Genomic DNA, 23635 nt, shown 5'->3' on the forward strand with positions numbered 1-23635 from the left:
TCTCTTGGATATGCTATCAACTTCTTGGGTCTATGTCGTTTAGGAGTAAATATATTCGCCATAGAATACAAAATTTGTCATTTTTCACACAAAAGTCAGGGTCCATTTGACCCGCCAAATATTGATATAAAAACAGACATTCTTATTCTATGGCCCGGTCCTATTTTCCATGTAAAATTTCGCTATTTGGTCCATTTCATCCCCTAAATATTAACCAATCTTTACCGGCAACAATAGGGGTCTTCATTGGTCAGAACCCATCCTATATGCAAAATTTCGTGAAGATTGGTCCATAACTGTGGCCTGTATCGTGTTTACAAATTATAATGGACGGTCGGACGCTGGGTCTATGAACAATATTTCGCGGCGTTACAAACTCTTCGGGCTGCACAAAGCTATAATACCCTGACAACATAGTTTTGTAGGGTATAAAAATTCACCACTATTTGAAGTGTTCAAAAAATATTATAAATTTTGCTTTACATGCTAATATTTGAACGCATCGCATCCCATCTTCAAACTTATTTTATTTTGTTGTTGTTTTTATATTTAGTTTCACAGAAATAAATGTCAAGGCTTTTGAAGCATGCCGTTATCGCAGCAGCATGCCTTCAAGGTTCTTAATTTTTTTTTATCAAAGATTAAAATTTATTTTTTTTTATTTTTTTTAACGGAGTCTCTGAAAAAGACAAAAAAAAAAAACATGAACAAGAAATACCAGTGAGCAGTCTCAAAAAGTACCAGCCGAAGAAAGGTACGTGTTTGAAATTCATAAAAATCTATTTTAACTCATGAATAATCTCAACCAAAAATTCAGTTGAAATAATTATAATTTTTTTGAACTGAATCATCGATGAAAAAAATTTATATTGGGTGGAATATATGAGTTTCAGTTCTAGAAATGTTTGTGAGAATATTTCGAAACAAAAATAGGAAGGAAACAAAACATCAAATTGGTTTTAAACATTTAAAAAAAATCTACGCCTTGAAAAGGCCTCTCAAAATATTATTAAAAAATCTCACCTTGGATGGAACTCTGAAAAACTTATTTTAAAAATCTACGCCTTGGATAGGCATCTAACGTGGCCTTCCCCTTCTACGTGAACCACCAGCTGGTTCGCTTTTATATGCCTTCTTATATACCTAGTCTATCTAGTTGCTGCAGCTCAATTCGTCTAATAATGTCGATGTCCTAGAATAGCTGGTACAACTCATGGTTCATTCGACGGCGATATTCACCGTCAACGCAGATCCGCCCATAGATGTTTCGGAGTATTTTCCTTTCAAACACCCCAAGAGCTGTCTCATTTACTTGCGCAAGTACCCATGCTTCAGATCCACGGGTAGTATCAGCGTCTTGTAAAGTGTGAGTTTTGGTCTGGCGGGAGGTGGCCTTGCTTTTGAGTTGTTTGCTCAGACCATAGTAGCATCGGTTGGCCATCACTAACCTTCTCCGAATTTCAAAACTGATGTCATTCGTTTTATTTATGGTGGTACCAATGTATATTAAAATCTTTAACTACTTTGAAGCTGTAGTTCTCAAGTTCCACAGTTGGTCCGAGTCTACTGGACGTCATACGCGTTGATACCATGAGCTTGGTTCACTGCCAGACCCACTTTGGCAGACTCCTTCTCAATTTGTTCAAAGGTGGCTGTTACCGCTCGCAATGTTCGACCCATCATATCGATGTTATCGACATAGGCGAGTAACATGTGTAGTTTGGTGTACATAGTGACATTTCTGTTCACCTTCGCCTCTCGTATGACCTTTTCCAGCTGGATGTTAAAAAAAGGTCACACGACCAACTATCACCTTGTCTGAATCCTAGTTAGGTATTGAAGGGCTTCGACAGGTTCTTTTTTGCGACTTTAACTGCCTGTTAACGTGTACCTGTTAACGTTATACTGCATAGCCGTATTTTGCACGAATGTCAAATGCAGACATGACTTTAAACACCTCTAAACGGATAGCGCTGTCGAATGCGGCTTTATAGTCGACGAATAGGTGGTATGTGTCGATGTGTTTTTCGTGGGTTTTTTCCAGGATTTGGTGCAGAGTGAAAATCTGGTCAATGGTGGATTTGCCAGGTCTGAAGCCGCATTGTCATTGACCATTGGCTTCAGTCGTTCACACAGTACGCTGGATAGCACTTTATATGCGATGGGAAGGAGACATATTCCTCTATAGTTGGCACATATCGTCTTGTGTCCTTTTTTGTGCACGGGACACAGGATGCTGAGGTTCCAATCATTGGGCATGCGTACCTCTTTCCAAATTGTACTAATCAGCTGGAGCATGCTCCTTACCAGCATCTGACCACCAGTCTTGAATAGTTCGGCTTGTAATCTATCGGCACCTGCTGCTTTATTATTCTTCAGCCGATTGATTGCTATTCTGACTTCATCTTGGTTAGGTGGTATACACTCTATATCGTCATCTATTATTGGTTCTGGTGTATCCTCTTCACCGCTACTATTTGATACCAGAAGGTTTTCAAAATGCTCTTTCCAGATCCTCACTTCTTCATCTCTACAGGAGGATGTGCCTGCACCAAAGCATTCGAATTACGTGTTGCTACTGTCCGCAGGGTTGCCCTATATGCTGCGTTTTTCATATCAGTAGCATCCTGATCGTACCATGGGTTTCTTGATGGTGGATTTTGGTACCAAATTGCAGTTTGTAGGGAGTGGGCAATTCTCTGCCATTGTGCTTCTATATTATTATCGGGACAAGAAGTGCTTTCGTCAAGCAGTTATGTAAGTTGAGCGGAGTAGGCTTCTGCTATCTGTTGTGTTTGCAGCTTTTCGACGTGTTACATTAGATCGCACCTTTGCTGCTACATTAAGACGGGTGCGTACCTTGGCTGTCACAAGGTAATGGTCCGAATCGATATTCGCTCCCCGGGTCGATCGGACGTCTAAAACACTGGATGAATGCCTTCCGTCTATCACAACATGATCAATTTGATTTTTCGTTGCTTGATCAGGAGAGATCCAGGTGGCCTTGTGTATATCGAGATGCTTGAATCTGGTGCTGCTAACTACCATGTTTTTTTGCTGCCGCGAAGTCAATCAACCTCATGCCGTTGTCTGATGTTTCTTCATGGAGGCTGAATTTTCCGACGGTGCGGCCAAAGATATTTTCCCTTCCGATTTTTGCATTAAAATCTCCTAGCAGAATTTTAATGTTATGGCCCGGGCAACGAAAAGTACTAAAATGTACTAAATTTGGTACAATTTCTTAGCATGTGAATGAATACAGCTAAAATCTTAAAATTTGGTTTGAGATGTAGTTCTATTTAAGGAGATGGTTTTGGAAGCGTGTACGAAAAGTACTACATGGTACTATATTTGGTACAAATTTAATTCGGAGGTACAAATCGAGCTGGAACCCTGAAATTTGAAATTAACATTACCGTCGGATTGGGCTATGTACGTAGTTTTGGAACTGTTTTCCTTATGTGTACGAAAAGTACTAAATCTTACTATAATGGGTACAATTTGGATTTGGGTGAACCGATAGATCTGGAATAATGAAATTTGGAGTCAGGTGTAGGATTAGGGTCAGGATTCAGTTTTCCGAAATTAATGCTTATGGGTACTAAATTTGGTACAATTTGAATTTTAGGTGAACTAATAGAGCTAGAATCATGAAATTTGGAGTCAGAATCACTGTTGGGGTGTCAGATTGAGATATGTAAGAAGTTTTAGAAATTTGTGCTATTGTGTACTAAATTTGGTACAATAGAGTTGGAATCCTGAAACTTGGATTTAGGATCACTGTGGGTGTGTTGGTTTGAGTTCAGTTGGAAGTTTTGAAAATTCATACTACTGTGTACTAAATTTGGTACAATTTAAATTGTGGGTTAAGCGATAGAGTTGGAATCCTGTAACTTGGATTTGGGATCACGGTTGAGGTGTAAGATTGAGATATGTTGGAAGTTTTAGAAATGTGTACTAAATTTGGTACAATTTTAATACAAATTGGATTTAGGTGAACCGATAGAATCCTGAAATTTGGAACTAAGATTGGGGTATGTGGGGTAAGTGTTGGAAATACGTACTTCTCATTGTTAAAGTAGGTAGTTATGGAAATTTATTAATGTGCTCTAACTGATACTCAATTTGGATTTGGGTGAAGATATATTTGATTTTTTCAAAATAAATATTACAAGAGTACAAAGGGTAAAAATGGCACCAAATTTAGTACAGAGGTAGATTTCTGTTGCGGTCGGAATGGGTGTGTAGGGTTAAGATATAGAGGTAGATTTGAAAATCTACGCCCTGTATGGTCCCAGGAAAAAAATATTTAAAACAATCTACGCCTTAGATAGGTCTCTGAAAAAAAAATATTTAAAAAATACCGGAATTCCTCCTTTAAAAAAATCCAACCTTCAAATGTTTTTTTTTTATTTAGAAATGATCTTCAAATTTGACAACATTACGCCTAACAACAAAAAAAAAAAACGAATAGTTAATAAAAACATAATAATTTATTAGCATCAATCATTAGCATAAAAATTGACAGTGAGCGAACAAGTGAGAAGTGACATGACTATGACTGATGGAACCACCAATGGATATTTCCGAAAACCAGAAGATTTATTTCCAGTTTTCGTTTTCGATGTTAAACAATCAAAACTGGAAGTGTGATATTTTTAATTTGCATATACATGCATTTGTATATGTGACGATGTGTTTGTGTGTGTTTTAGGGGTTCTACCCATATCATAATATTTTCGTACGAAATTTCAAGAAAACATGTTGATTTTTTTATTTTGTACGCACCTAATTTCATGTGGATCTTCTTCACTTAAAGGTTGTTAAAGTTTAGATGAGCTTTTTTTGTCAAACACACACACCCATACTCATCATTGATGATCAACAACTGTCTGCCCACTTATAACAGATACGAATTTGCCAGCATCAGTCTTTAGCCGAAGCTTGTATCATTCACAACGTTTTATTTTTTGCTAACGGAAAAGTTTCAAAAACTTTTCGCAAAAAGGATTTTTGTTTTCACATAAAATCAAAGTTATTTTAAAATAACTTAAAAAAACAATCGCGAAAAAATGGCAAAAATTATTTTAAGTGCCGTGGTGTGTCTGGCCATGTTTGGCTCAATGGGTTAGTATTTTTTTTTTTTTTTTTATTTTATTTTCGATTTTCAAAAAAACAACAACAAGATAAATAACAAGTTAATTGCAAAATGTGTACTGAAAAAAAAAACAAATAACTATAAAAATAAATTACGTACGATATTTAAATGTCAACTGGATCTCTGTGTGTGTTTGTTTATTGTGAAACAAAAGACTTAAGACACAAACACAAATTGTGATATTCAAATAATGGATATTTATTAAAGTTGTATTGAAAGTGATTTGGAATATGTGAGAAAATATTTATCGTTTAAATTAGTAACAAAATGTCCTTAAAGGATCTTAAAAGGGGTATATTTTTACAAGAGAAAAATATAAAAAGAAAACTTTATAAAATAGCGGAAGGGCGGCACTTTTTGGTAGACAAACTCAATAAACGAACCGAAAGAGGGACATTTTATTGGTAAACACAACGCTGGCAATTTCTATTTGGCCAACTGAGGCCGATAATTTTAAAGGCGAACTGAAGATTGCTTTGGAAAAAATTTACGACTTGTTAAGACTTTGGAAAAATTATTAAAAATATCTACACTTTGGATGGACCTTCGAAAGAATTATTTAAAAATAAACTTTGGATGGACCACAGAAAATTCTACTCCTTGTCTAGTCTTTGGAAAAACTTGTTTAAAAACTCTACGCCTTGTCTGGTCTTGTCAAGGCTTTGGAAAAATATATATACAAAATCTTCGCCTTATGTACACCAACGAATTTTTTTTAGGCCTAATTATTTTAAAAATCTACGTCCTAGGTTCAGAAAAAAAATTAATTTGAAAAAATACGCTTTGGATGAACCCTTGTGAAAAAAAATATTTAAAAATTCTATGCCATATGTTGGCTTCCGAAAAAAATATTTTGAAAATCCTAGATCCTAGAAAAAAAAATTATTTAAAAAATCTACGAATCCTTGGATGGATCCTAGAAAAAAAAATATTTAAAAAATCTACGAATCCTTAGATGGATCCTAGAAAAAAAAATTATTTAAAAAATCTACGAATCCTTGGATGGATCCTAGAAAAAAAATTATTTAAAAAATCTACGCCTTGTCTGGACCATAGAAAAAATTATTTAAAAAATCTACGCCTTGGATGGATCCTAGAAAAAAAAATTATTTATGCCATATGTTGGCTTCCGAAAAAAAAAATATTTTGAAAATCTGCGCCTTTGCTAGCCCTCCGAAAAAATTATCTAAACATCTAAGCCTTAAGTAGCCCCCCAAAAAAGTATTTAAAACATCTACGCCTTGTTTAGGCCTCCGAAAAAATTATATAAACATCTACGCCTTGTGTAGGCCTCCGAAAAAATTATCTAAACATCTACGCCTTGTGTAGGCCTCCGAAAAAAATATTTTAAAAATCTACGTCTTGTGTAGAACCTTGAAAAAATTAGTTAAAAAATCTTCGCCATGTGAAAAATTGAAAAAAATTAGCGCCTTGCCTAGGTCTCTGAAAAAATTATTTAAAAATTCTAAGCCTAAAAAATGTACGCCTTGTGTATAATCTTGAAAAAATAAAAAAATAAGTTAAAAAATCTTCGCTTTGTGTAGACCCTTTGAAAAAATTATTTAAAAAATCTGCGCCTTCTCTAGTTTTTGGAAAAAATGATTAAACAAATTTGCGCCTTATCTAGTTTTTGGAAAAAATTATTAAAAAAATCTATGCCTTGAATAGAACTTAACAAAATTATTTAAAAACAGGCCCCGTCCGACTATACTGCTCAGTCGGACGGGGCCGACCATATGATAGCCTACACCACTTCCACCAGAATCTAACTGTATGTGGCTCTATATTCTGAGCATGGACAATATTTCGCAATATTTGCACCCCCTTGGCCGACTAGAGGTCAATAAGTATTACTAATATTCAATACAGACCTTCTAATTACTTGTCCAGATTCACTTCACCGTGGACTGTGTTGTGATGTTCGGCCTTACAATTGTGGCATATAGATCGACTCGAAAAACACAAAAAAAATAAGTTTTCGTTACACTTCATCCCAATATTATTATCTGATCATCATCGAAAATTGTAGGCATTGTCCTTGACCATAACTGGAACCTCATGGAACATTTCAAAGTGATCAGTGCTATATTTCCGCCATCTAGTGTGGTAATGGGTTACTAAATAATATATGAAGCACCTGTAAATATTTAAGTGTAACTCCCACATCCGAGTACATACGACAATATAATTGGTATCAATTTAAAGGCCAACCACTCCTCTTGGATATACTATCAACTTCTCGGGTCTATGTCCTTCAGGAGTAAATATATACGCTATAGAAAACAAATTTTGTAATTTTTCACACAAAAGTCAGGGTCCATTTGACCCGCTAAATATTGAGCGATCTTTATTAAAACAGGCATGCTTTTTCTTTGGCCCGATCCCCATCTCCATGTTAAAAATCACGAGATTTGGGTCATAATTACGGAGCGACCAGAAAAACCGACAAAAATTTAGTATTTGTTCCATTTCATCCTCTAAATATTAATCGATCTTTACCAAAAACAATAGGGGTCTTCATTAGGCCGAACCCATCCTACATGTAATTTCGTAAAGATTGGTCCATAACGGTGGCCTGTATCGTGTTTACAAATTGTAATGGACAGGCGGGCGGACGAAAGGACGGACACACATGTCTAGATCGACTAAGCTAGTCGAGATATGGCGATCGGTTTACTTAATGGTGGGTCTAGGATCAATATTTCGCGGCATTACAATCTCTTGGGACTGCACAAAGCTATAATACCCTGACAACATAGTTGTGTAGGGTATAAAAATATACGTCTTATGAAAACCTCTAAAAAAATTATTAAAAAAATCTCTGAAAATATTTCGAAAATCTACGCCTTATCTAGTCTTTGGAAAAAAAATATTTTAAAAAAATCTACGCCTCTCCTATAAAATATGTTTCTAAAACTATTATATGGCTCTATAATTGTTTACAATCCCCCTTCAATTAATTTCAAATCTGGGAAATTTATTACAACAACAACCTTTCGAACCAGCTCTCAATTACAATGGATGCTTTGTAGTGAGAAATGTGTAATGCGTACGCCGTTCTAACAAACAAATAACCACAAACAATAACAAATAAAACGAGTAAATAATTAATGACAACAATTAAGAAGAGATTGATGTATTAAGTGTTAAATACTCTACAACAATAACAACAACAAGAAAACTACAATAAAATAACATGACAAATAACCTTAAAATTTAATTTACATAAATGACAAATAGAAGCAATGACCCCACCCATAATGGGTTTTCGAATACAACAACAAATTACAAAAAAACACATCAAATTGTTTTTGGGGTCAATTTCGAATTTTAAATTTATTTTTAATTTTCAAAAAAAATATTTTTTTTTTGCAAAATTAAATTTTCGTTAGGGGAATAACAAAAGACTTAAGAAGCAAACCTTTTTTTCTTTATATATTTTTCTGGTTTGGATCTTATCTCAATAAAAATCAATATAAATACCAATAAATATTAAATCCAATTTATTTTATATTTGTTGTTGTTATTGGATATGGTGTCTGTTGCTATTGTTTGTTTTTGTTTTTTTTTTTGTCTTGTCTTCACATTTATTTCGCATTTATAATTCAAGGTCATTTGTGTATCATCTTCGGCAGCGTCTGAGCTTGCGCTGTTTGTCTGTGGCGACGTTGTTATTGTTGCTCTGTATCCATTGGCATCAATATTTATTTTAAAATGTTAAAACGACATTGTTTTTGTTATTCTTGTTTTATTGCATAATTATTATTGACACGTTGCGGTTGGACAGGTTTCGGAGTCACCTTATGTTGGTTTTTTGGACCAAATTCTTTAAAACCGAAATTTTAATTTTTAGGGAGAAAAAAAATATTCATTGTATTTCCTATACGAAAAAGCCGGTTTTAATGGAAACATTTTTTTCCAGAAATCTTCTTTAAATGTCACGATTGACGTCATTGGGCAGATGGCAACATTAAACAAAATTAAGCATGACAACATAATAGGAACAAAAAAATATTTGTTTTTTTTTTAAAACACCACGGTTCATCATTTTAAAAAATCACTCCTATATTAAGATCCTCAAAAATATTTAAAAATACAGACCTTCAAAAATGGTTTAGAAGGCTTGTAAGGCTTTTGAAAAATATTTTTAAAAAATCTCCGCCTTTGATGGACCCACGCCTTGTAAGGCCTGTGAAAAATATTTTTAAAAAATCCACCCCTTTTATGGACCCATGCCTTGTAAGGCCTTTGAAAAATATTTTTAAAAAATCAACGCCCTTTATTTAAAAATATTTTTAAAAAATCAACGTCCTTTATTTAAAAATGTTTTAAAAAATCAACGCCCTTTATTTAAAAATGTTTTTAAAAAATCCACGCCCTTTATTTAAAAATGTTTTTAAAAAATCCACGCCTTGTAAGGCCTTTGAAAAATGTTTTTAAAAAACCCACGCCTTGTAAGGCCTTTGAAAAATGTTTTTAAAAAATCCACGCCTTGTAAGGCCTTTGAAAAATGTTTTTAAAAAATCCACGCCTTGTAAGGCCTTTGAAAAATGTTTTTAAAAAATCCACGCCTTGTAAGGCCTTTGAAAAATGTTTTTAAAAAATCCACGCCTTGTAAGGCCTTTGAAAAATGTTTTTAAAAAATCCACGCCTTGTAAGGCCTTTGAAAAATGTTTTTAAAAAATCCACGCCTTGTAAGGCCTTTGAAAAATGTTTTTAAAAAATCCACGCCTTGTAAGGCCTTTGAAAAATGTTTTTAAAAAATCCACGCCTTGTAAGGCCTTTGAAAAATGTTTTTAAAAAATCCACGCCTTCGATGAACCCCCACTCCTTGTAAAACCTTTGAAAACTATTTGAAAAAAAACACGCCTTTGATGGACCCACGCCTAGTAAGGCCTTTGAAAAATATTTTTAAAAAATCCACGCCTTTGATGGACCCACGCCTTGTAAGGCCTTTGAAAAATATTTTTAAAAAATCCACGCCTTTGATGGACCCACGCCTTGTAAGGCCTTTGAAAAATATTTTTAAAAAATCCACGCCTTTGATGGACCCACGCCTTGTAAGGCCTTTAAAATATTTTTAAAAACGCCACGCCTTTGGTGGACCCACGCCTTGTAGGGCCTTTGAAAAATATTTTTAAAAAATCCACGCCTTTGATGGGCCCACGTCTTATAAGGCCTTTGAAAAATATTTTAAAATATACACGCCTTCGTTCAAAACATTCAAAAATAGCTGTGCTAGTGTTTAAAAAATGTTCTTCTAAGTGATTTTTTTTTTTAAATTAAAAAATAAAATTGTGCTTATTATTTTGACTCAATATTATTTGTAGGTAAGCCGTTTTGGAAATTTATTAATTTGAACTTTTTATTCTGTCTTTTGTTGGTTATATTTTCAGCTGTGGCCGCTGGTCCCTGTCTTGAAGCTAATGGCACCTACCCCGTGTCCGGTTCCTGTGATGCCTATATTGAATGTAGAAATGGTGTTCCAGAGGAGAAATTGTGTCCCGATGGTTTGCTGTTCAATGGCAGAACTTCTGGTTATCCCTGTGGCTATCCCATTGAAGTTCAATGTGATCAACCCCAAGCTCGTAGCCAACCTCCCCAATCCACCGACGAATGTCCACGTCAATTTGGTTATTATCGCATGGGTGATTCCAAGAACTGTGGCCAATTTAAGAATTGTGCTTCGGGACGTGGTTATATCCTTGATTGTCCTGATGGTTTGGCATGGAACCCGGCCACCTATAGATGTGATTGGCCCGATCAAGTTGAGGATTGTGATGCTGAGGCCTTTTTGGGTTTCAAATGCCCAGCATTGCCAGCCAGATCCCCCCTGTTGGGTGAACCCGAGGAGGAATACACCTTCTATCCATCGCCCAACAATTGCCAGCAATATTACTTGTGCATCGAAGGTCGTCCAAGACGTATCTCCTGCGGTGAAGATCAGGCTTTCAATGAAGAGTTGAAACAGTGTGATGATATTGAAAATGTACCCAACTGTAGTCCTGAAATTAAACAACGTGGAATTGAAATTAAAAATGCCCGCTTGTCGGCCGCCGCTGCCAGAAAGGCTGGACACAAATAATGCTATCGGAAGGATGGATATAATTGTTAATTTTTTCCCTATTTCAGTTAGAAATTTCTAGTCCATAGTTGAAATAATGTGTGTTTTTTACAAAATAATAATTGGTTTTTTTTTGAATGCCGATAAAAAAATAAATGAAATTTTATAACAAAATTTGTAAAATGTTTTTTTTAATTTGATCTTTGAAGACAGTTAGGGAAAAGCCATCGAAGAAGATAATCTTAACAGAAGGTTTGTGTCTTAAGTTCTTTGTTATATACTAAAAAAATGTGCCTTAAGTCTTTTGTTTGGAAATTTTAAATATATATTTTTAAACTTGAAAATTTTCTACAGGAGCGGATTTAAAAAAAATATTTTTTGAAATTTCCTAAGGCGTGAATTTTTTAAAAGATATTTCTTATAAATTTCCAAAGGCGTGGAGTTTTTAAAAAAATATTTTTTAAAAGTTTTCAAAGGCGTGGATTTTTTAATTTTAATTTTTTCTGGATCTTGAAGCAAATTTCTACTCCCTTCAAAGTTTGTGTCTTAAGTCTTTTGTTTTTTGCATGAAATGTAAATCAATTTTAATAATAATTATTTTCCAAATTTTCTTCCAGCCCTTGCCATTTCCGAATGCCCCGAACCAAAGGGCCGTTTCCCTCATCCCGAACAATGTGATGCCTATTTCGAATGTGTGGATGGAGTGGCCGAAGAGAAACTCTGCCCTGATGGCCTTGTATTCAATCCTCGTGCCAAGGCCCAGGGTGAATGTACCTACTCACCCTTCTCCACCTGCAAGGAACGTACCCGTCTCCAGCCAGCCAATGGTACCGAACAATGCCCCCGTCAATTTGGTTTCTATCCTTTGGGTGATCCCGCCAAATGTGGTGTTTATCATAATTGTGCCCATGGTGAAGCTACTCTCACCAAATGTCCTGAAGGTTTGGCATTCAATGTTGATACGTATCAATGTGATTGGCCCGATCTAGTTAAGGATTGTAATGCTGAGGCCTTTTTGGGTTTCACTTGCCCCCCACCCGAAGAAAATGATGGTAGTGTGAATGTGGATGTGACACCCGAAGGTGAATTGCGTTATTATCCTCACCCTAACACCTGCAAAAAATATTTCGTCTGTGTCAATGGTCATCCACGTTTGTACACTTGTGGTCGCTATTTGGCCTTTAACCCCGAAACGAAATTGTGCGATTTCTATCGTAACATTCCCGATTGTTATGCTCGCTTGAAGGACAAGAAGGAGAGGAGATCTTAAGTTCCGGAGAGGGCAGAGATTTGCTAGTCACTTGGAAGACTTTTTTCTTTTGTAACAGAAATGTCAAATAGAATTTGAAAATTTTGTATTTTTTTGTTGTAATAACTATTGTATATATATACACACATACATATATCTGTTAGATAATTTTATAAAATAAAGAGAAGAAAATAAATAAAATAAAAGAACATAAAACCGGACACTTTTTTAAATTAATTTTTTAAAAAAATATTTTTTAGGAGGCCTCCATATAGGCGGACTTTTTATTTTTTTAATTATTAAAAAAATCTACGCCTTGTATGGATCTGAAAAAAAAATATTTTAAAAATCTACGCCTTGTCTAGCCTTTGGAAAAAATTATTTTAAAAATCTACGCCATGTCTAGCTTTGGAAAAAAATATTTAAAAAATCTACGCCTTGTCTAGCCTTTGGAAAAAATTATTTAAAAAATCTACGCCTTGTCTAGCCTTTGGAAAAAATTATTTTAAAAATCTACGCCTTGTCTAGCCTTTGGAAAAAAATATTTAAAAAATCTACGCCTTGTCTAGCCTTTGGAAAAAATTATTTAAAAAATCTACGCCTTGTGTAGCCTTTGGAAAAAATACTCTAAAAATCCATGCTTTTGCTGATCGTCTAGAAGAAATCGTAGACCGTTTGTGGAAAATATCGGATATTTACAAACGTAATATGTTCTCCTAATCTCTGTTTACTGTTCTTTCAATGCTTCCTCTTAAATATTTACATATCGTTAACATGTGTTACCGCGATATTCAAGTATTCCCATCGCCCTGTCAAATTTCTTATTGTAAACACATGGAAATTTGTGTGTTATGTCTTCCGGGGAATATCACAGAAATGAATGACTGGAAATTCTTATATTTATGACTTACTGAAAATCCATACCCAATCACTTAAGTACTCTATTATCCTAATTGTCCTGCAGTCATAAATTACAGGTAGTTATGTACATGGGGTAATAAACTATTTGCTACCTAACCTCAGATTCTACTGATAAGAAATGCATATATTACAACTATTTCTTGTCTTCCATAGTTCAGTTGCTGCGTGGTATTGAAAGGAAGTGTTTAATGTTGAAAATTATTAAAGAAAAAATAATAAGTGAAAATGAAAGTAAAATTAAAAACTTGGAAATTAAATTTTCCAGAAAGAAATTTAAAATAAATAATGGGTTTGAAAAAAATTAATCGAATAAACCATTGGCCAAAATTGAACCTTGATGTGCTTATAAAATGAGGAGAACAATGTTCCTGTAAGTATTTTGCATTCGAAATAAGACCAAAATTATAAATATTTTTTTCTAGACCTATCAGAGGCATAGATTTTTTAAATAATTTTTTCCAAAGACTATACAAGGCGTAGATTTTTTAAATATTTTTTTTTAATTTGAATTAATTGTGTATTCGTAAAACCAGATTTTTCAACTCCGAAACATATATTTTTCAGGCGGATATAACAACCTTGAGTAACTGATATGAAGCCTTGAGCCTGCTAGCCAGTTCAAACGCTACAATCAAATTCTCTCTACAGTGATTCTTAGAGTACGTGGGTACCTTACTCTTATCCCACGGAGCTGTAAACACGAGTTAATACAAAGGGTCAACCAACGTCCCCACACGAAATGCAGATAATATAAGTATTTGGACGCAATCACCTCCTTGGATGAGGAGTGGAGCCCATCTAAAACTCCTGCCTTTATATGGGTCAGACACCCGGTTGTAATGCAACTCTACACCGAGCCACAGCTCTACCCGCACGATGCTCCCCGAAGGGCCAACACCAACTGTCAGTAGAACCCCAAACAGTTCGAGACTGGTCACTCACAGACTGCCCAGCCCAGCTTCGTAGCCAAGGATACTACCATTAGAACTAACATTTGCAGGCTCTCTACAATGAAACAATCGCTGAAAGGGGATACAAAGCAAAAGTGACCACCAACATCTCACGACATTGTTAGCCACCATACATCTCACACCTGCCAACAATTGCTCCACGAGCCTGTTAGTTCGGGAATGGTCCCCCACAGACTAACCTCTGCACGTTCCGTAGCCGAAGCTACTAACTAATAACTTCAGGCTCTGCACAATGGAATGACCATAAACAGAGAATGAAAAACAGATGCATAAAACCAACACCTCTCGATGCTAATTTCCACACCGTTTCCATCCCCACCCAACGATCATTTCACAAGCCTACAAAGTTCGGGAATGGTAAAGTTTCGATCCACGATCCGGTACTAGTAAACCCAAATTCAAATTCTCTCTACAATGAGGGATCTTCGAGGACACCAACATATGAATAACATATGTCGATTTACTACTCAGCTCCTTTATTACTACATATTATTTGTTCGCCAATCGATTTAATTTAAATAACATACAGTGGCTCCATCGAATAATCGGACAAGTGGTTGTCAGATATAATAATGTTATACATTTCAAAAAAATTGTCTAAATGTGTAGTTTTTTTCGCTTTTATTTACACATTACTTACTTATATTTCTGAACAATACAAAAAAACAACAACTTTTCTAGTGATAACAGTAAATTTCGTCAGAAAAACAAAATTAACTCAATTTATTGTGTTCAACGCAAAATCGGACAAAGCTAAGTATCAATGTTAAAAAATGAAAAAATCGAGAAATTAATATTTAGTTGCATATCCTTTGTTGTCCAGAACGGCCTGTAAACGCTTCAGTATTGATTTGACCAAATTCTGGCATACCTACGGCTCTATGGAGTTCCACGATTCCAGTAAAGCCACCTTAAGCTGTACTAAGGAGTTAAATTTTTTTCATACACTCTCCTAGCTAATTCTTCCCAAAGATGCTCAATTACGTTAAGGTCTGGGCTCTGTGCTGGTGTTTGTATAAGTTTTGGGCAGTTATGGATCAACCAAACCTTTGCAACACCTGATGTGTGCTTGGGATCGTTGTCTTGATAAAAGGCAAAGTTGTTCGCGATACCCAATTTGTCTGCACTTTGCTTTACATTTTGTTTTAAAATGTTGAGGTAGACAAAATTGTCCATTTTACCATCAATAAAATGCAAATTGGCTACACCCGCACTCGACATGCAGCCCCAAACCATAACAGAACCTCCTCCGTGCTTAACAGTGGCTTTTGTATTCTTATGATTAAATTCAGCATTTGGCTTACGCCACACATACATCTTTCCATCTGATCCGTGAAAATTAAATTTACTTTCGTCAGTAAACAGAACCTTAATATAATGAAAACTATCAATAGAAATGTATTTTAAGATGATCTATCATTAAATTACCTGCTTCCAAAAATCTTCTGGTTTTAGTAAATACTCCTTTTGTCCGATTATGCGATGGAGCCACTGTATCTTCAGAAAACTTAATATCTGCTTTCTCTGAATGCATCGTCTTTAGTGTCATCAAATCTCCTTTAAAATGAAGGCTTGCCGAAGACATCAACAGTTATTCAGTTCCTCCATTACATCATTGTAAACGCTCGTCATTCGATTTAATTTAAAGAACATATCTTCGGAAATGACAATATTTGCATACTCTCGAAGTTATTGCCGGAGATCTATATACATTGTCCTCAATGTTTCCATTTCATCATTATATACGTCATCCGATTTGAATATTGAATATTTCTGGAACGTATTGTATTCTGTCTGCTGCACTTTCAATGCTTGATATTGGATGTCCAGCACGTCTGCAAGTTTTTGAATTTCTTTAGACTTTTTAACATTTTGCTCGGACCTAATAAGTCCCTCTTTGTCAAGTTTTCTTATAATAATCCTGGTTAAAAATCGGATCAGCATGGTCTAATGGTATCTCCATCGCCTTCAATGCGTGAACACTCATTGACGCTATCGAGTAATTTCCTTAAGCTGGATGCCGATTGAGTATCTATATTCGGGTGATCGTATCCATTAGTTTTGTGAATAAAATTCTCTTGTTACTGTATCGCTTTTCTAGCCAGTTATCGCTTTTTACTGCCTTATAGTTTACGCCAGTTACTTGTAGATGCTGTACTAATCGTAAGGCTCCTCCTCTCAATTTGGTTTTCAGATAATACAGCTTTTGCACATCCGACAGTTGAATATTACCATCTATAATTTTTTTAAACAGATCATAGAAGGAACTCCATTCCTCCACATTTCCATTAAAACTTGGAATCTCTATTCTTTTTAATTCCACCGCATGAGCTTCATCTTCTACGCCACTTATTTTCCCAATTATTATTTGGATTTTTGTGTTCATCATTTTTTCTATTTCTTCCAATCCTTCATCCACTTCGAGTTCTTCTTTAATTTTCTGCATGAGACCTCTGCATATATCATGCACGCTCAGGGGTCGGTTCCATATGTTGTCCTTGAAATATACGTCATTGTTTGCTACCAGTTTGTTCAATTTTACATTATTCAATCTCGCCTCGTCCATTTTAGTTTCGAGCGACTTGTACACAGTTTCTAGTGCCGCTTTCCGTACCATTCCGGCTTTTAGTTTATCAGAACTCTCAATCATTTCTTTGAGAATCTGATTTTACACCTTTTACAGATTATGTCTATCTGCCGGCATTTTTGTTTTGCTTTGTGACTATTAGATTTGTTTTTGTCATATCTTCATCATCTGCGTCATTGTTATTATTGTCATCATAGTTTTGTTCCTGCGATGCATCTTGTTCCATTTCATGAGAATCTTCCTCCTCATTATAGATTGCCTCTTCTTTGGCCACAAATGCCGGTTCGTCCTCTTTGAACTGTGGCATGGAATAATCACATGAACTTGCTTGCAATACATCAAAAGGAGCATTCATTTTGTAATGATCCTTTTGGTAGCCATTATTATAGCTACTATCGAGAGGACCTTGACTAAACACTTTCTGCTTAATGCTTGTTTTCATGTTTCACATCCTCCATTTTAATGTCGGCCAAGACATTATTGAAGCTATTGTCTGGGGGCTGTGATAATGGCGCTCGAGTGCAATTCGGATCGTAAACCTCTCTGTCGTGGAAACGACCTCCTGTAATGGCTGCTGTTGAGACAATACTCTATTGTCAGGCTCTTCGTTTGCTTTAGTAACGATTGTTGGCGTATTTTTTTCGTCCTTCGATATTCGCATTTCATTGCTTGCCGCTTTCCCTATTCATCCAATGTGAGGGGCTTCCGGCGGGATGAAGTGATCGTAATTATTCAGCCATTCGAATTCATCTACTTTATCTATTATGCGTATTATCTCCAGCATTTTGGTACCAAACATGGCGTCAACTGAGCGCACACACAGATCTTGTGACTGCATTAACCATTTCTCATAAAACCACTTGAACATCATTTATGAAATACATAAATATGAAGTGATCCTAAATAAAAAGAATGAGGCCTAGCATGTTCATATTTTTATGAACACCACTTAAGTGTTAGACATCTTAGGCTATCTTATTCTGTGCACTTATCACTAGAACTACTTTTTTCACCAGCACCATCTTTACTGTTTGAATGTATATTCCCTCCAAAGTGAGGGCTTGCCGGGGGCACCAAAATATCATGGGATAATTCCAGCTTATTACACAGCTCTCCTTTACATCAAAGTATATGTCCTCCATACGATTCAATTTGAAGAACATATCTTCAGAAAACTCCTCATTTGAATTTTTTGGAATCAACATTCTGATCTCCATATATATTGCCTTCAAATTTGCCATTCTCTTTTGACATTTCGGGCAATTCTTTTTTCATGACATCGCATCGCTCAATTACGTAGTCGGCTTCATTGTATATTTCCTCTAATGCGAAATCATAAATTTTCATGTTCTTGGCGTAGATCGGACAATAGAACTACACATAATTCCGCTTGATTCCATTCACTTCCTTTACAATGGCTTCACACATTTGAGTCACCTGCTCCAGATCTACAGTTATATTTTCATTCTTGATTTCGGATTCAAGTTGCTTCAGTTCAGCCAACTTGTCTTTAATAATCTTAACCGATTCCTTTGTAGACCTTCTGGCCGGAAGGGTATTCTTTCCTTTAAATATGCACATATGGCGTTTAACTCCTGCATGTCTCGATTAAAGCGCCTGTACATTATCTTTCTCTCCTTTTCATCAAGTCTTTTTTCCCAAGACTTTTTCATTAATAAAAAACTGTTCACCTCGTAGAACAGAAAATCTAGCAATTCTTGAGCTCCTCACTCAAAATTGCTGTAGTATTTTTTTTATAATTTTCCTTTTGCTGGTTCAATTGAGTCTCTTACTCAATTTTTGCGAAGGATATTTTTTTCAAACGATGTTTTTTGTCATATACTGGAAATTTAATTTCCAAGACTTTCAACAGAAAGTTTCTTTGAATTTTCTTGTCAAATTTGATGTTTGATTTTAAACGTTTCAAAAATTGTTATATTATCAGTTGAAAAACAGGGATCTTGACGCGAATAAAACCCAACCGTCACTTTCGATTGTCATTTCAATTCTGATTTATTTGTGAAATATTCTACTTAAGAACTACATAAACTAATCAAACTTAGCCTAATCTTATACACATAATACCTATCAATTGGTTCAAAAGGGTTCTATATAGTTACACGGATATTCTCCGCGGAGTGAAAGCACGTCTTATTCAATCTTTGTGCATTTACACACTATTAAAGTGAGACATTGAAACCCAACCTTCTTGTTCGATTGTAGTTTCAACTCTCTGTTTTTATTCTTTTTTTAAGGTAAAGTATTGTGGTTCTTTTCTCGAAGTACCAGATTTTATTATTATCCGACTCGAAGGACCAATATTAAAGTGAGACATTGAAACCCAACCATCTTGTTCGATTGTAGTTTCAAATCTTATTTATTTATGAAATATTCTGACTTAAGTACTACATAAACTATCTTAACCACATAACAACTATCAGTTCTCACAGTGCACATATGAAAAACTAGGGATAGGTTCGATACCACAGTCGCGCATAGTCGATCGATATTCTCTGCGAACATGTTAATATTAATTAGAAGATTGTTTATCTCCCACTCCAGGGTCGGTGCCGGGGCTCTGCCTAGTTTATCTTCATCAGCAGCCACTATGCTCAGAATCGAAGCTTCGCTGGCTAAATGTCTCGCCGACACCGCCTTGTTCCTCACCGCAGTCTCCTTTTGACTCGGCATTCTGAAGGTTTGCAATGTACTACCTCGTACTTCCACTGCATCTCCTTCTTCTTCTCTGCTACGGGAATGATGTCTCGCATTCACCGCCTTGTTCCTTGCCGCAGCCTCCTTTGGACTCAGCATTTTGAAGGTTTGCAATGTACTGCCTCGTACTTCCACTGTATCACCTTCTTCTTCTCTGCTACGGGAATGATGTCTCGCATTCACCGCCTTGTTCCTTGCCGCAGCCTCCTTTGGACTCAGCATTTTTAAGGTTTGCAATGTACCAATGAAAAACTAGGGATCTGATCTAGATTACGCGGTTATTATCCACGGAGTGAAAACACGTCTTACTTATTTGCTGTGTTCGGAGATTTTTTTTTTAATTTTATAAGCCAATTAATTTTTCTTCTATTGATTTTTCTTACGAAATTTTTTTTCTTCGCCCTCGAACTTAGAATAGCATCTGTCATTTTATTGCATTTGCTGAAGCCGTTTAAGGCTCTTTGTATTATACTTTTCGAAATATTGATTTTATTCGATATATTACGGGATAATTTGGGCTTCCATATGCCATGTTGTTACCTATTTGGAGCCACATGTATAATATTTAAAGCTTTTGTCTACCGTAAACGTACTTTGTAATAATTTATATAAATATATTATTTTTAAGATCTTTTAGTATTAAGAAAAATTGTAATCGTTAAGTAAATAATAATTGTTAATATATAAAATAAATTACTTATAATAAATACTATTAATAAATAAAAAATATTAAAAATAAATTCGTTTTTTATTTACAACTTACCCAATAAGCTTTTGAGGCCGTTTTCTATTTTTTTAAAGTCATCACATTTAGTTTGGGCTTGCAAAAAAATAAATTCCTTATATGGATGCTTTTGGAGTTTCCAATATTTTTTTGTAGGGGACGACTTTAGCTGTGCTCCATAAAAAATTAAAACAGTCAACGTTTCCCGATGACTATTGTGTATTTTGTAATATGAATTTGCTGTCAAAAAAAGAGAGAGAGAATTTGGTTAAAACGAAGTCTAATTTTTGTTTAGAGTCCAATTGAGCTAATACTTACTTATCTGCCTTGTTACAGGACGGTTGTTCCATAAGCCGAGTTAGAAAAGATTTCCAAGCGCGTCGGTCTTGTGCGCATATCGTCCAAATTGAAACAACATTTTCCGAGAGGTTCTTCTATTCGATCTTTCCTTCTACTTGATCTTTCCATCTAATTTGTGGTCTTCCCCTTCTACGTGAACCATCAGTAGCCTCGCTTTTATATGCTTTTTGAGCTGGGGCATCCTCATTCATTCGCACAACATGGCATAGCCAACGTAGTCGCTGGAGCTCCATACGACTGACTATGTCGATGTCCGAATATATGTGGTACAACTCATGGTTCATTCGACATCGATATTCACCGTCGACGCAGATCGGCCCGTAGATCTTTCGGAGAATTTTTCTCTCAAATACTCCAAGAGCTGCCTCAGCTGCTTGCGCGAGTACCCATGCTTCAGGTCCATTTAACAGCACAGGTAGTATCAGCGTCTTGTAGAGTGTGAGTTGGTCTGGCGGTAGATGGCCTTATTTCTAAACTGTTTACTTAGACCATAACGGCATCTGTTAGCCAACAGTATCCTTCTCCGAATATCAAAACTGATGTCATTAGTTTTATTTCTGGTGGTAGGCTGGCCTTTTGAGCTGGGACATCCTAGCCATCGTAGTCGCTGCAGCTCGATACAACTGACTATGTCGATGTCCGCGTATAGGTTGTAGAGCTCGTGGTTCATTTGACGCCGATATTCACCGTTGACGCAGATCTTTCCGAGAATTTAATCTCAAACAATCCAAGAGCTGCTTCAGCTGCTTGTGCAAGTAGTCATGCTTCAGATCCATGTAACAAGACGGGTTGTAGCAGTGTCTTGAGTAGAGTGTGAGTTTGGTGTGGCAGAAGGTGTCCTTGTTTCTAAACAGCTTACTTAGACCATAGTAGCATCTGTTGATCAACATTATCCTTCCCCGAATTTCAAAACTGATGTCATTCGTTTTATTTATGGCGGTACCAAGGTATATAAAATCTACATGGAAGCTATATTTCTCAAGTTCCACAGTATATTGGACGTCCTGCGCGTTGATACCATAAACTTGGTCTTCTTGCCATTTACTGCCAGACCCATTTTGGCAGACTCCTTCTCAATTTGTTCAAAGGTGGCTGTTACCACTCGCAATTTTCGATCCATTATATCGAAGTCATCGGCGTAGGCGAGTAACATGTGTTGCTTAGTGTACAGAGTGATATTTCTCTTCAACGTTTACCTCTCGTATGACCTTTTCCAGCAGGATGTTAAAAATATCACACGACAAGCTGTCACATTTTCCGAATCCTCATTCGATATTAAATTGGATCCGATAGGTCCTATCCGACTTTCAACTGCTGATCTTGTATCTGTTACAGTTATGCTGCATAGTCGTATTAATTTTGCATGCCGAATGCAGACATGGCTTTAAACACCTCTGAACGGATAGGGCTGCTGAATACAGTTTTATAATCGGCGAATAGGTGAAATGTGTCGATGGGGTTTTCGTGGGTCTTTTCCAGGATTTGGCGCAGAGTGGAAATTTGGTCAATGTTGGGTTTACCAGGTCTGAAGCCGCATTGATGTGGTCCAATAATGTTATTGACCATTGGCTTCAGTCGTTTACACAGCACCCTAGATAGCACTTTATATGCGAAGGGAAGGAGACTTATTCCTCTATAGTTGGCACATATCGTCTTGTCTCCTTTGTGTACACGGGACATAGGATGATGAGGTTCCAATCATTGGGCATGCATTCCCCTAGCCAAATTGGTGCATGCTCCTGGCCAGCTCCTGCTGCTTTCCTGTTCTTCAGCTGCAAGATGTGCCCTGAGGCTCCGGGAAACTTATGACTGGAAGTTCAATGGTTCTGCTGGATAAAAATTCCGTGGTAGAAGCACCACAATATTCTGTAATACAAAATTATGTTTAACGTATTTTGAACAAGTTGGTTAATCCATACTGACCTGTTGACTTAAAGAGTAAGTTCTCCCAGCCTTGGCGCTTCAGGTGTCGTTCGTCGAAGCTCGACACATTCATGTGGCCAATACATTCGCCTATGCTGGCAAATTTGATTTTATTTCGGGTATTTGGTCCAGCAGGTATGTACATTGCAAGCGGCAGAAGTAGTGATGTCTCTCGGAGGTGCCATAATGCCACTGACAAAAATAATTTCTTCATACTGGAACTTCTGAAAGTGGCAGCCTTAAATCAAAATTTCTTTTCCATTCAATCGGGGGGCATAGAATCTGATTTTCTGGTGGGATTGCCTTGAAAATATAACAAATTTGCATTTACCCACTAAAACACTTGGTTTTATTTTTTTTTTTTATTTTCGTTTTCATTTATTTTTCGTTTTATCGATTTTCTTCAGTTTAATTTTTCGTTTCTTTTCGGTTTCTGTAATTTCCCTTTTACTGTTTGTTTGTGGTAATTCGCTGTTTCCTTTTTATTTTTGTTTTACAATTTTTATTTCATCATTTGTTGTTGTTGTATTTTTTTTTTAATTTCAAAGTGTAATTTGTTGTTGTATTCTAACTTTGAAGAATTTTTTTCACAATTTTATTTTTTTTTTTATTTACAATAGAGAGGAGGGGAGAGAGAGAGTGAAGGAGCAGGAGATTTTATTTCGATTTTTGTATGGAATATGGAAACGGTTTTTGGATTTTTTTTTTATGGAATTTTCATTGAAATATGAAAACGGATTTTGGATTTTGTTTTTGTTATGGAATTTCATTGTTACAGTTATTTTTTTTTACTGCTTGTTATAAAAAAAAATTAAAGAAAGTTTTTATTTAATTTTTTAATTGTTTTTTTATTATTTATTTTTTTAAGAATAACAAGTCTAGTTTATTTAAAAAAAAATTCTCTTCGCCTTTCATTTGAGTCTGTCTGTGTGTTGTGGTTGTAAAATTAATAGGAATAGAAGT

The 23635-nt window shown here is 35.7% G+C and overlaps 2 protein-coding genes across 2 annotated transcripts; both read left to right on the forward strand.

Moving 5' to 3' along the window:
* The first annotated feature begins 5058 nt into the window (after window positions 1-5058).
* Window positions 5059-11244, forward strand: LOC133333256 (protein obstructor-E-like). The gene is made up of 2 exons (XM_061541571.1): window positions 5059-5127; window positions 10555-11244. The coding sequence occupies exons 1-2, from the start codon at window positions 5073-5075 to the stop codon at window positions 11241-11243; spliced, it is 744 nt and encodes a 247-aa protein (XP_061397555.1). The 5' UTR covers window positions 5059-5072; the 3' UTR covers window position 11244.
* A 75-nt stretch (window positions 11245-11319) lies between these two features.
* On the forward strand, window positions 11320-12492 carry LOC133333258 (protein obstructor-E-like). The gene is made up of 2 exons (XM_061541573.1): window positions 11320-11323; window positions 11840-12492. The coding sequence occupies exons 1-2, from the start codon at window positions 11320-11322 to the stop codon at window positions 12490-12492; spliced, it is 657 nt and encodes a 218-aa protein (XP_061397557.1).
* Window positions 12493-23635: the final 11143 nt, after the last annotated feature.

Source organism: Musca vetustissima, unplaced genomic scaffold (assembly GCF_032173495.1).
Source record: "Musca vetustissima isolate MV318-11 ecotype Yass unplaced genomic scaffold, APGP_CSIRO_Mvet_v1 utg48751, whole genome shotgun sequence".
Classification (NCBI taxonomy): domain Eukaryota; kingdom Metazoa; phylum Arthropoda; class Insecta; order Diptera; family Muscidae; genus Musca; species Musca vetustissima.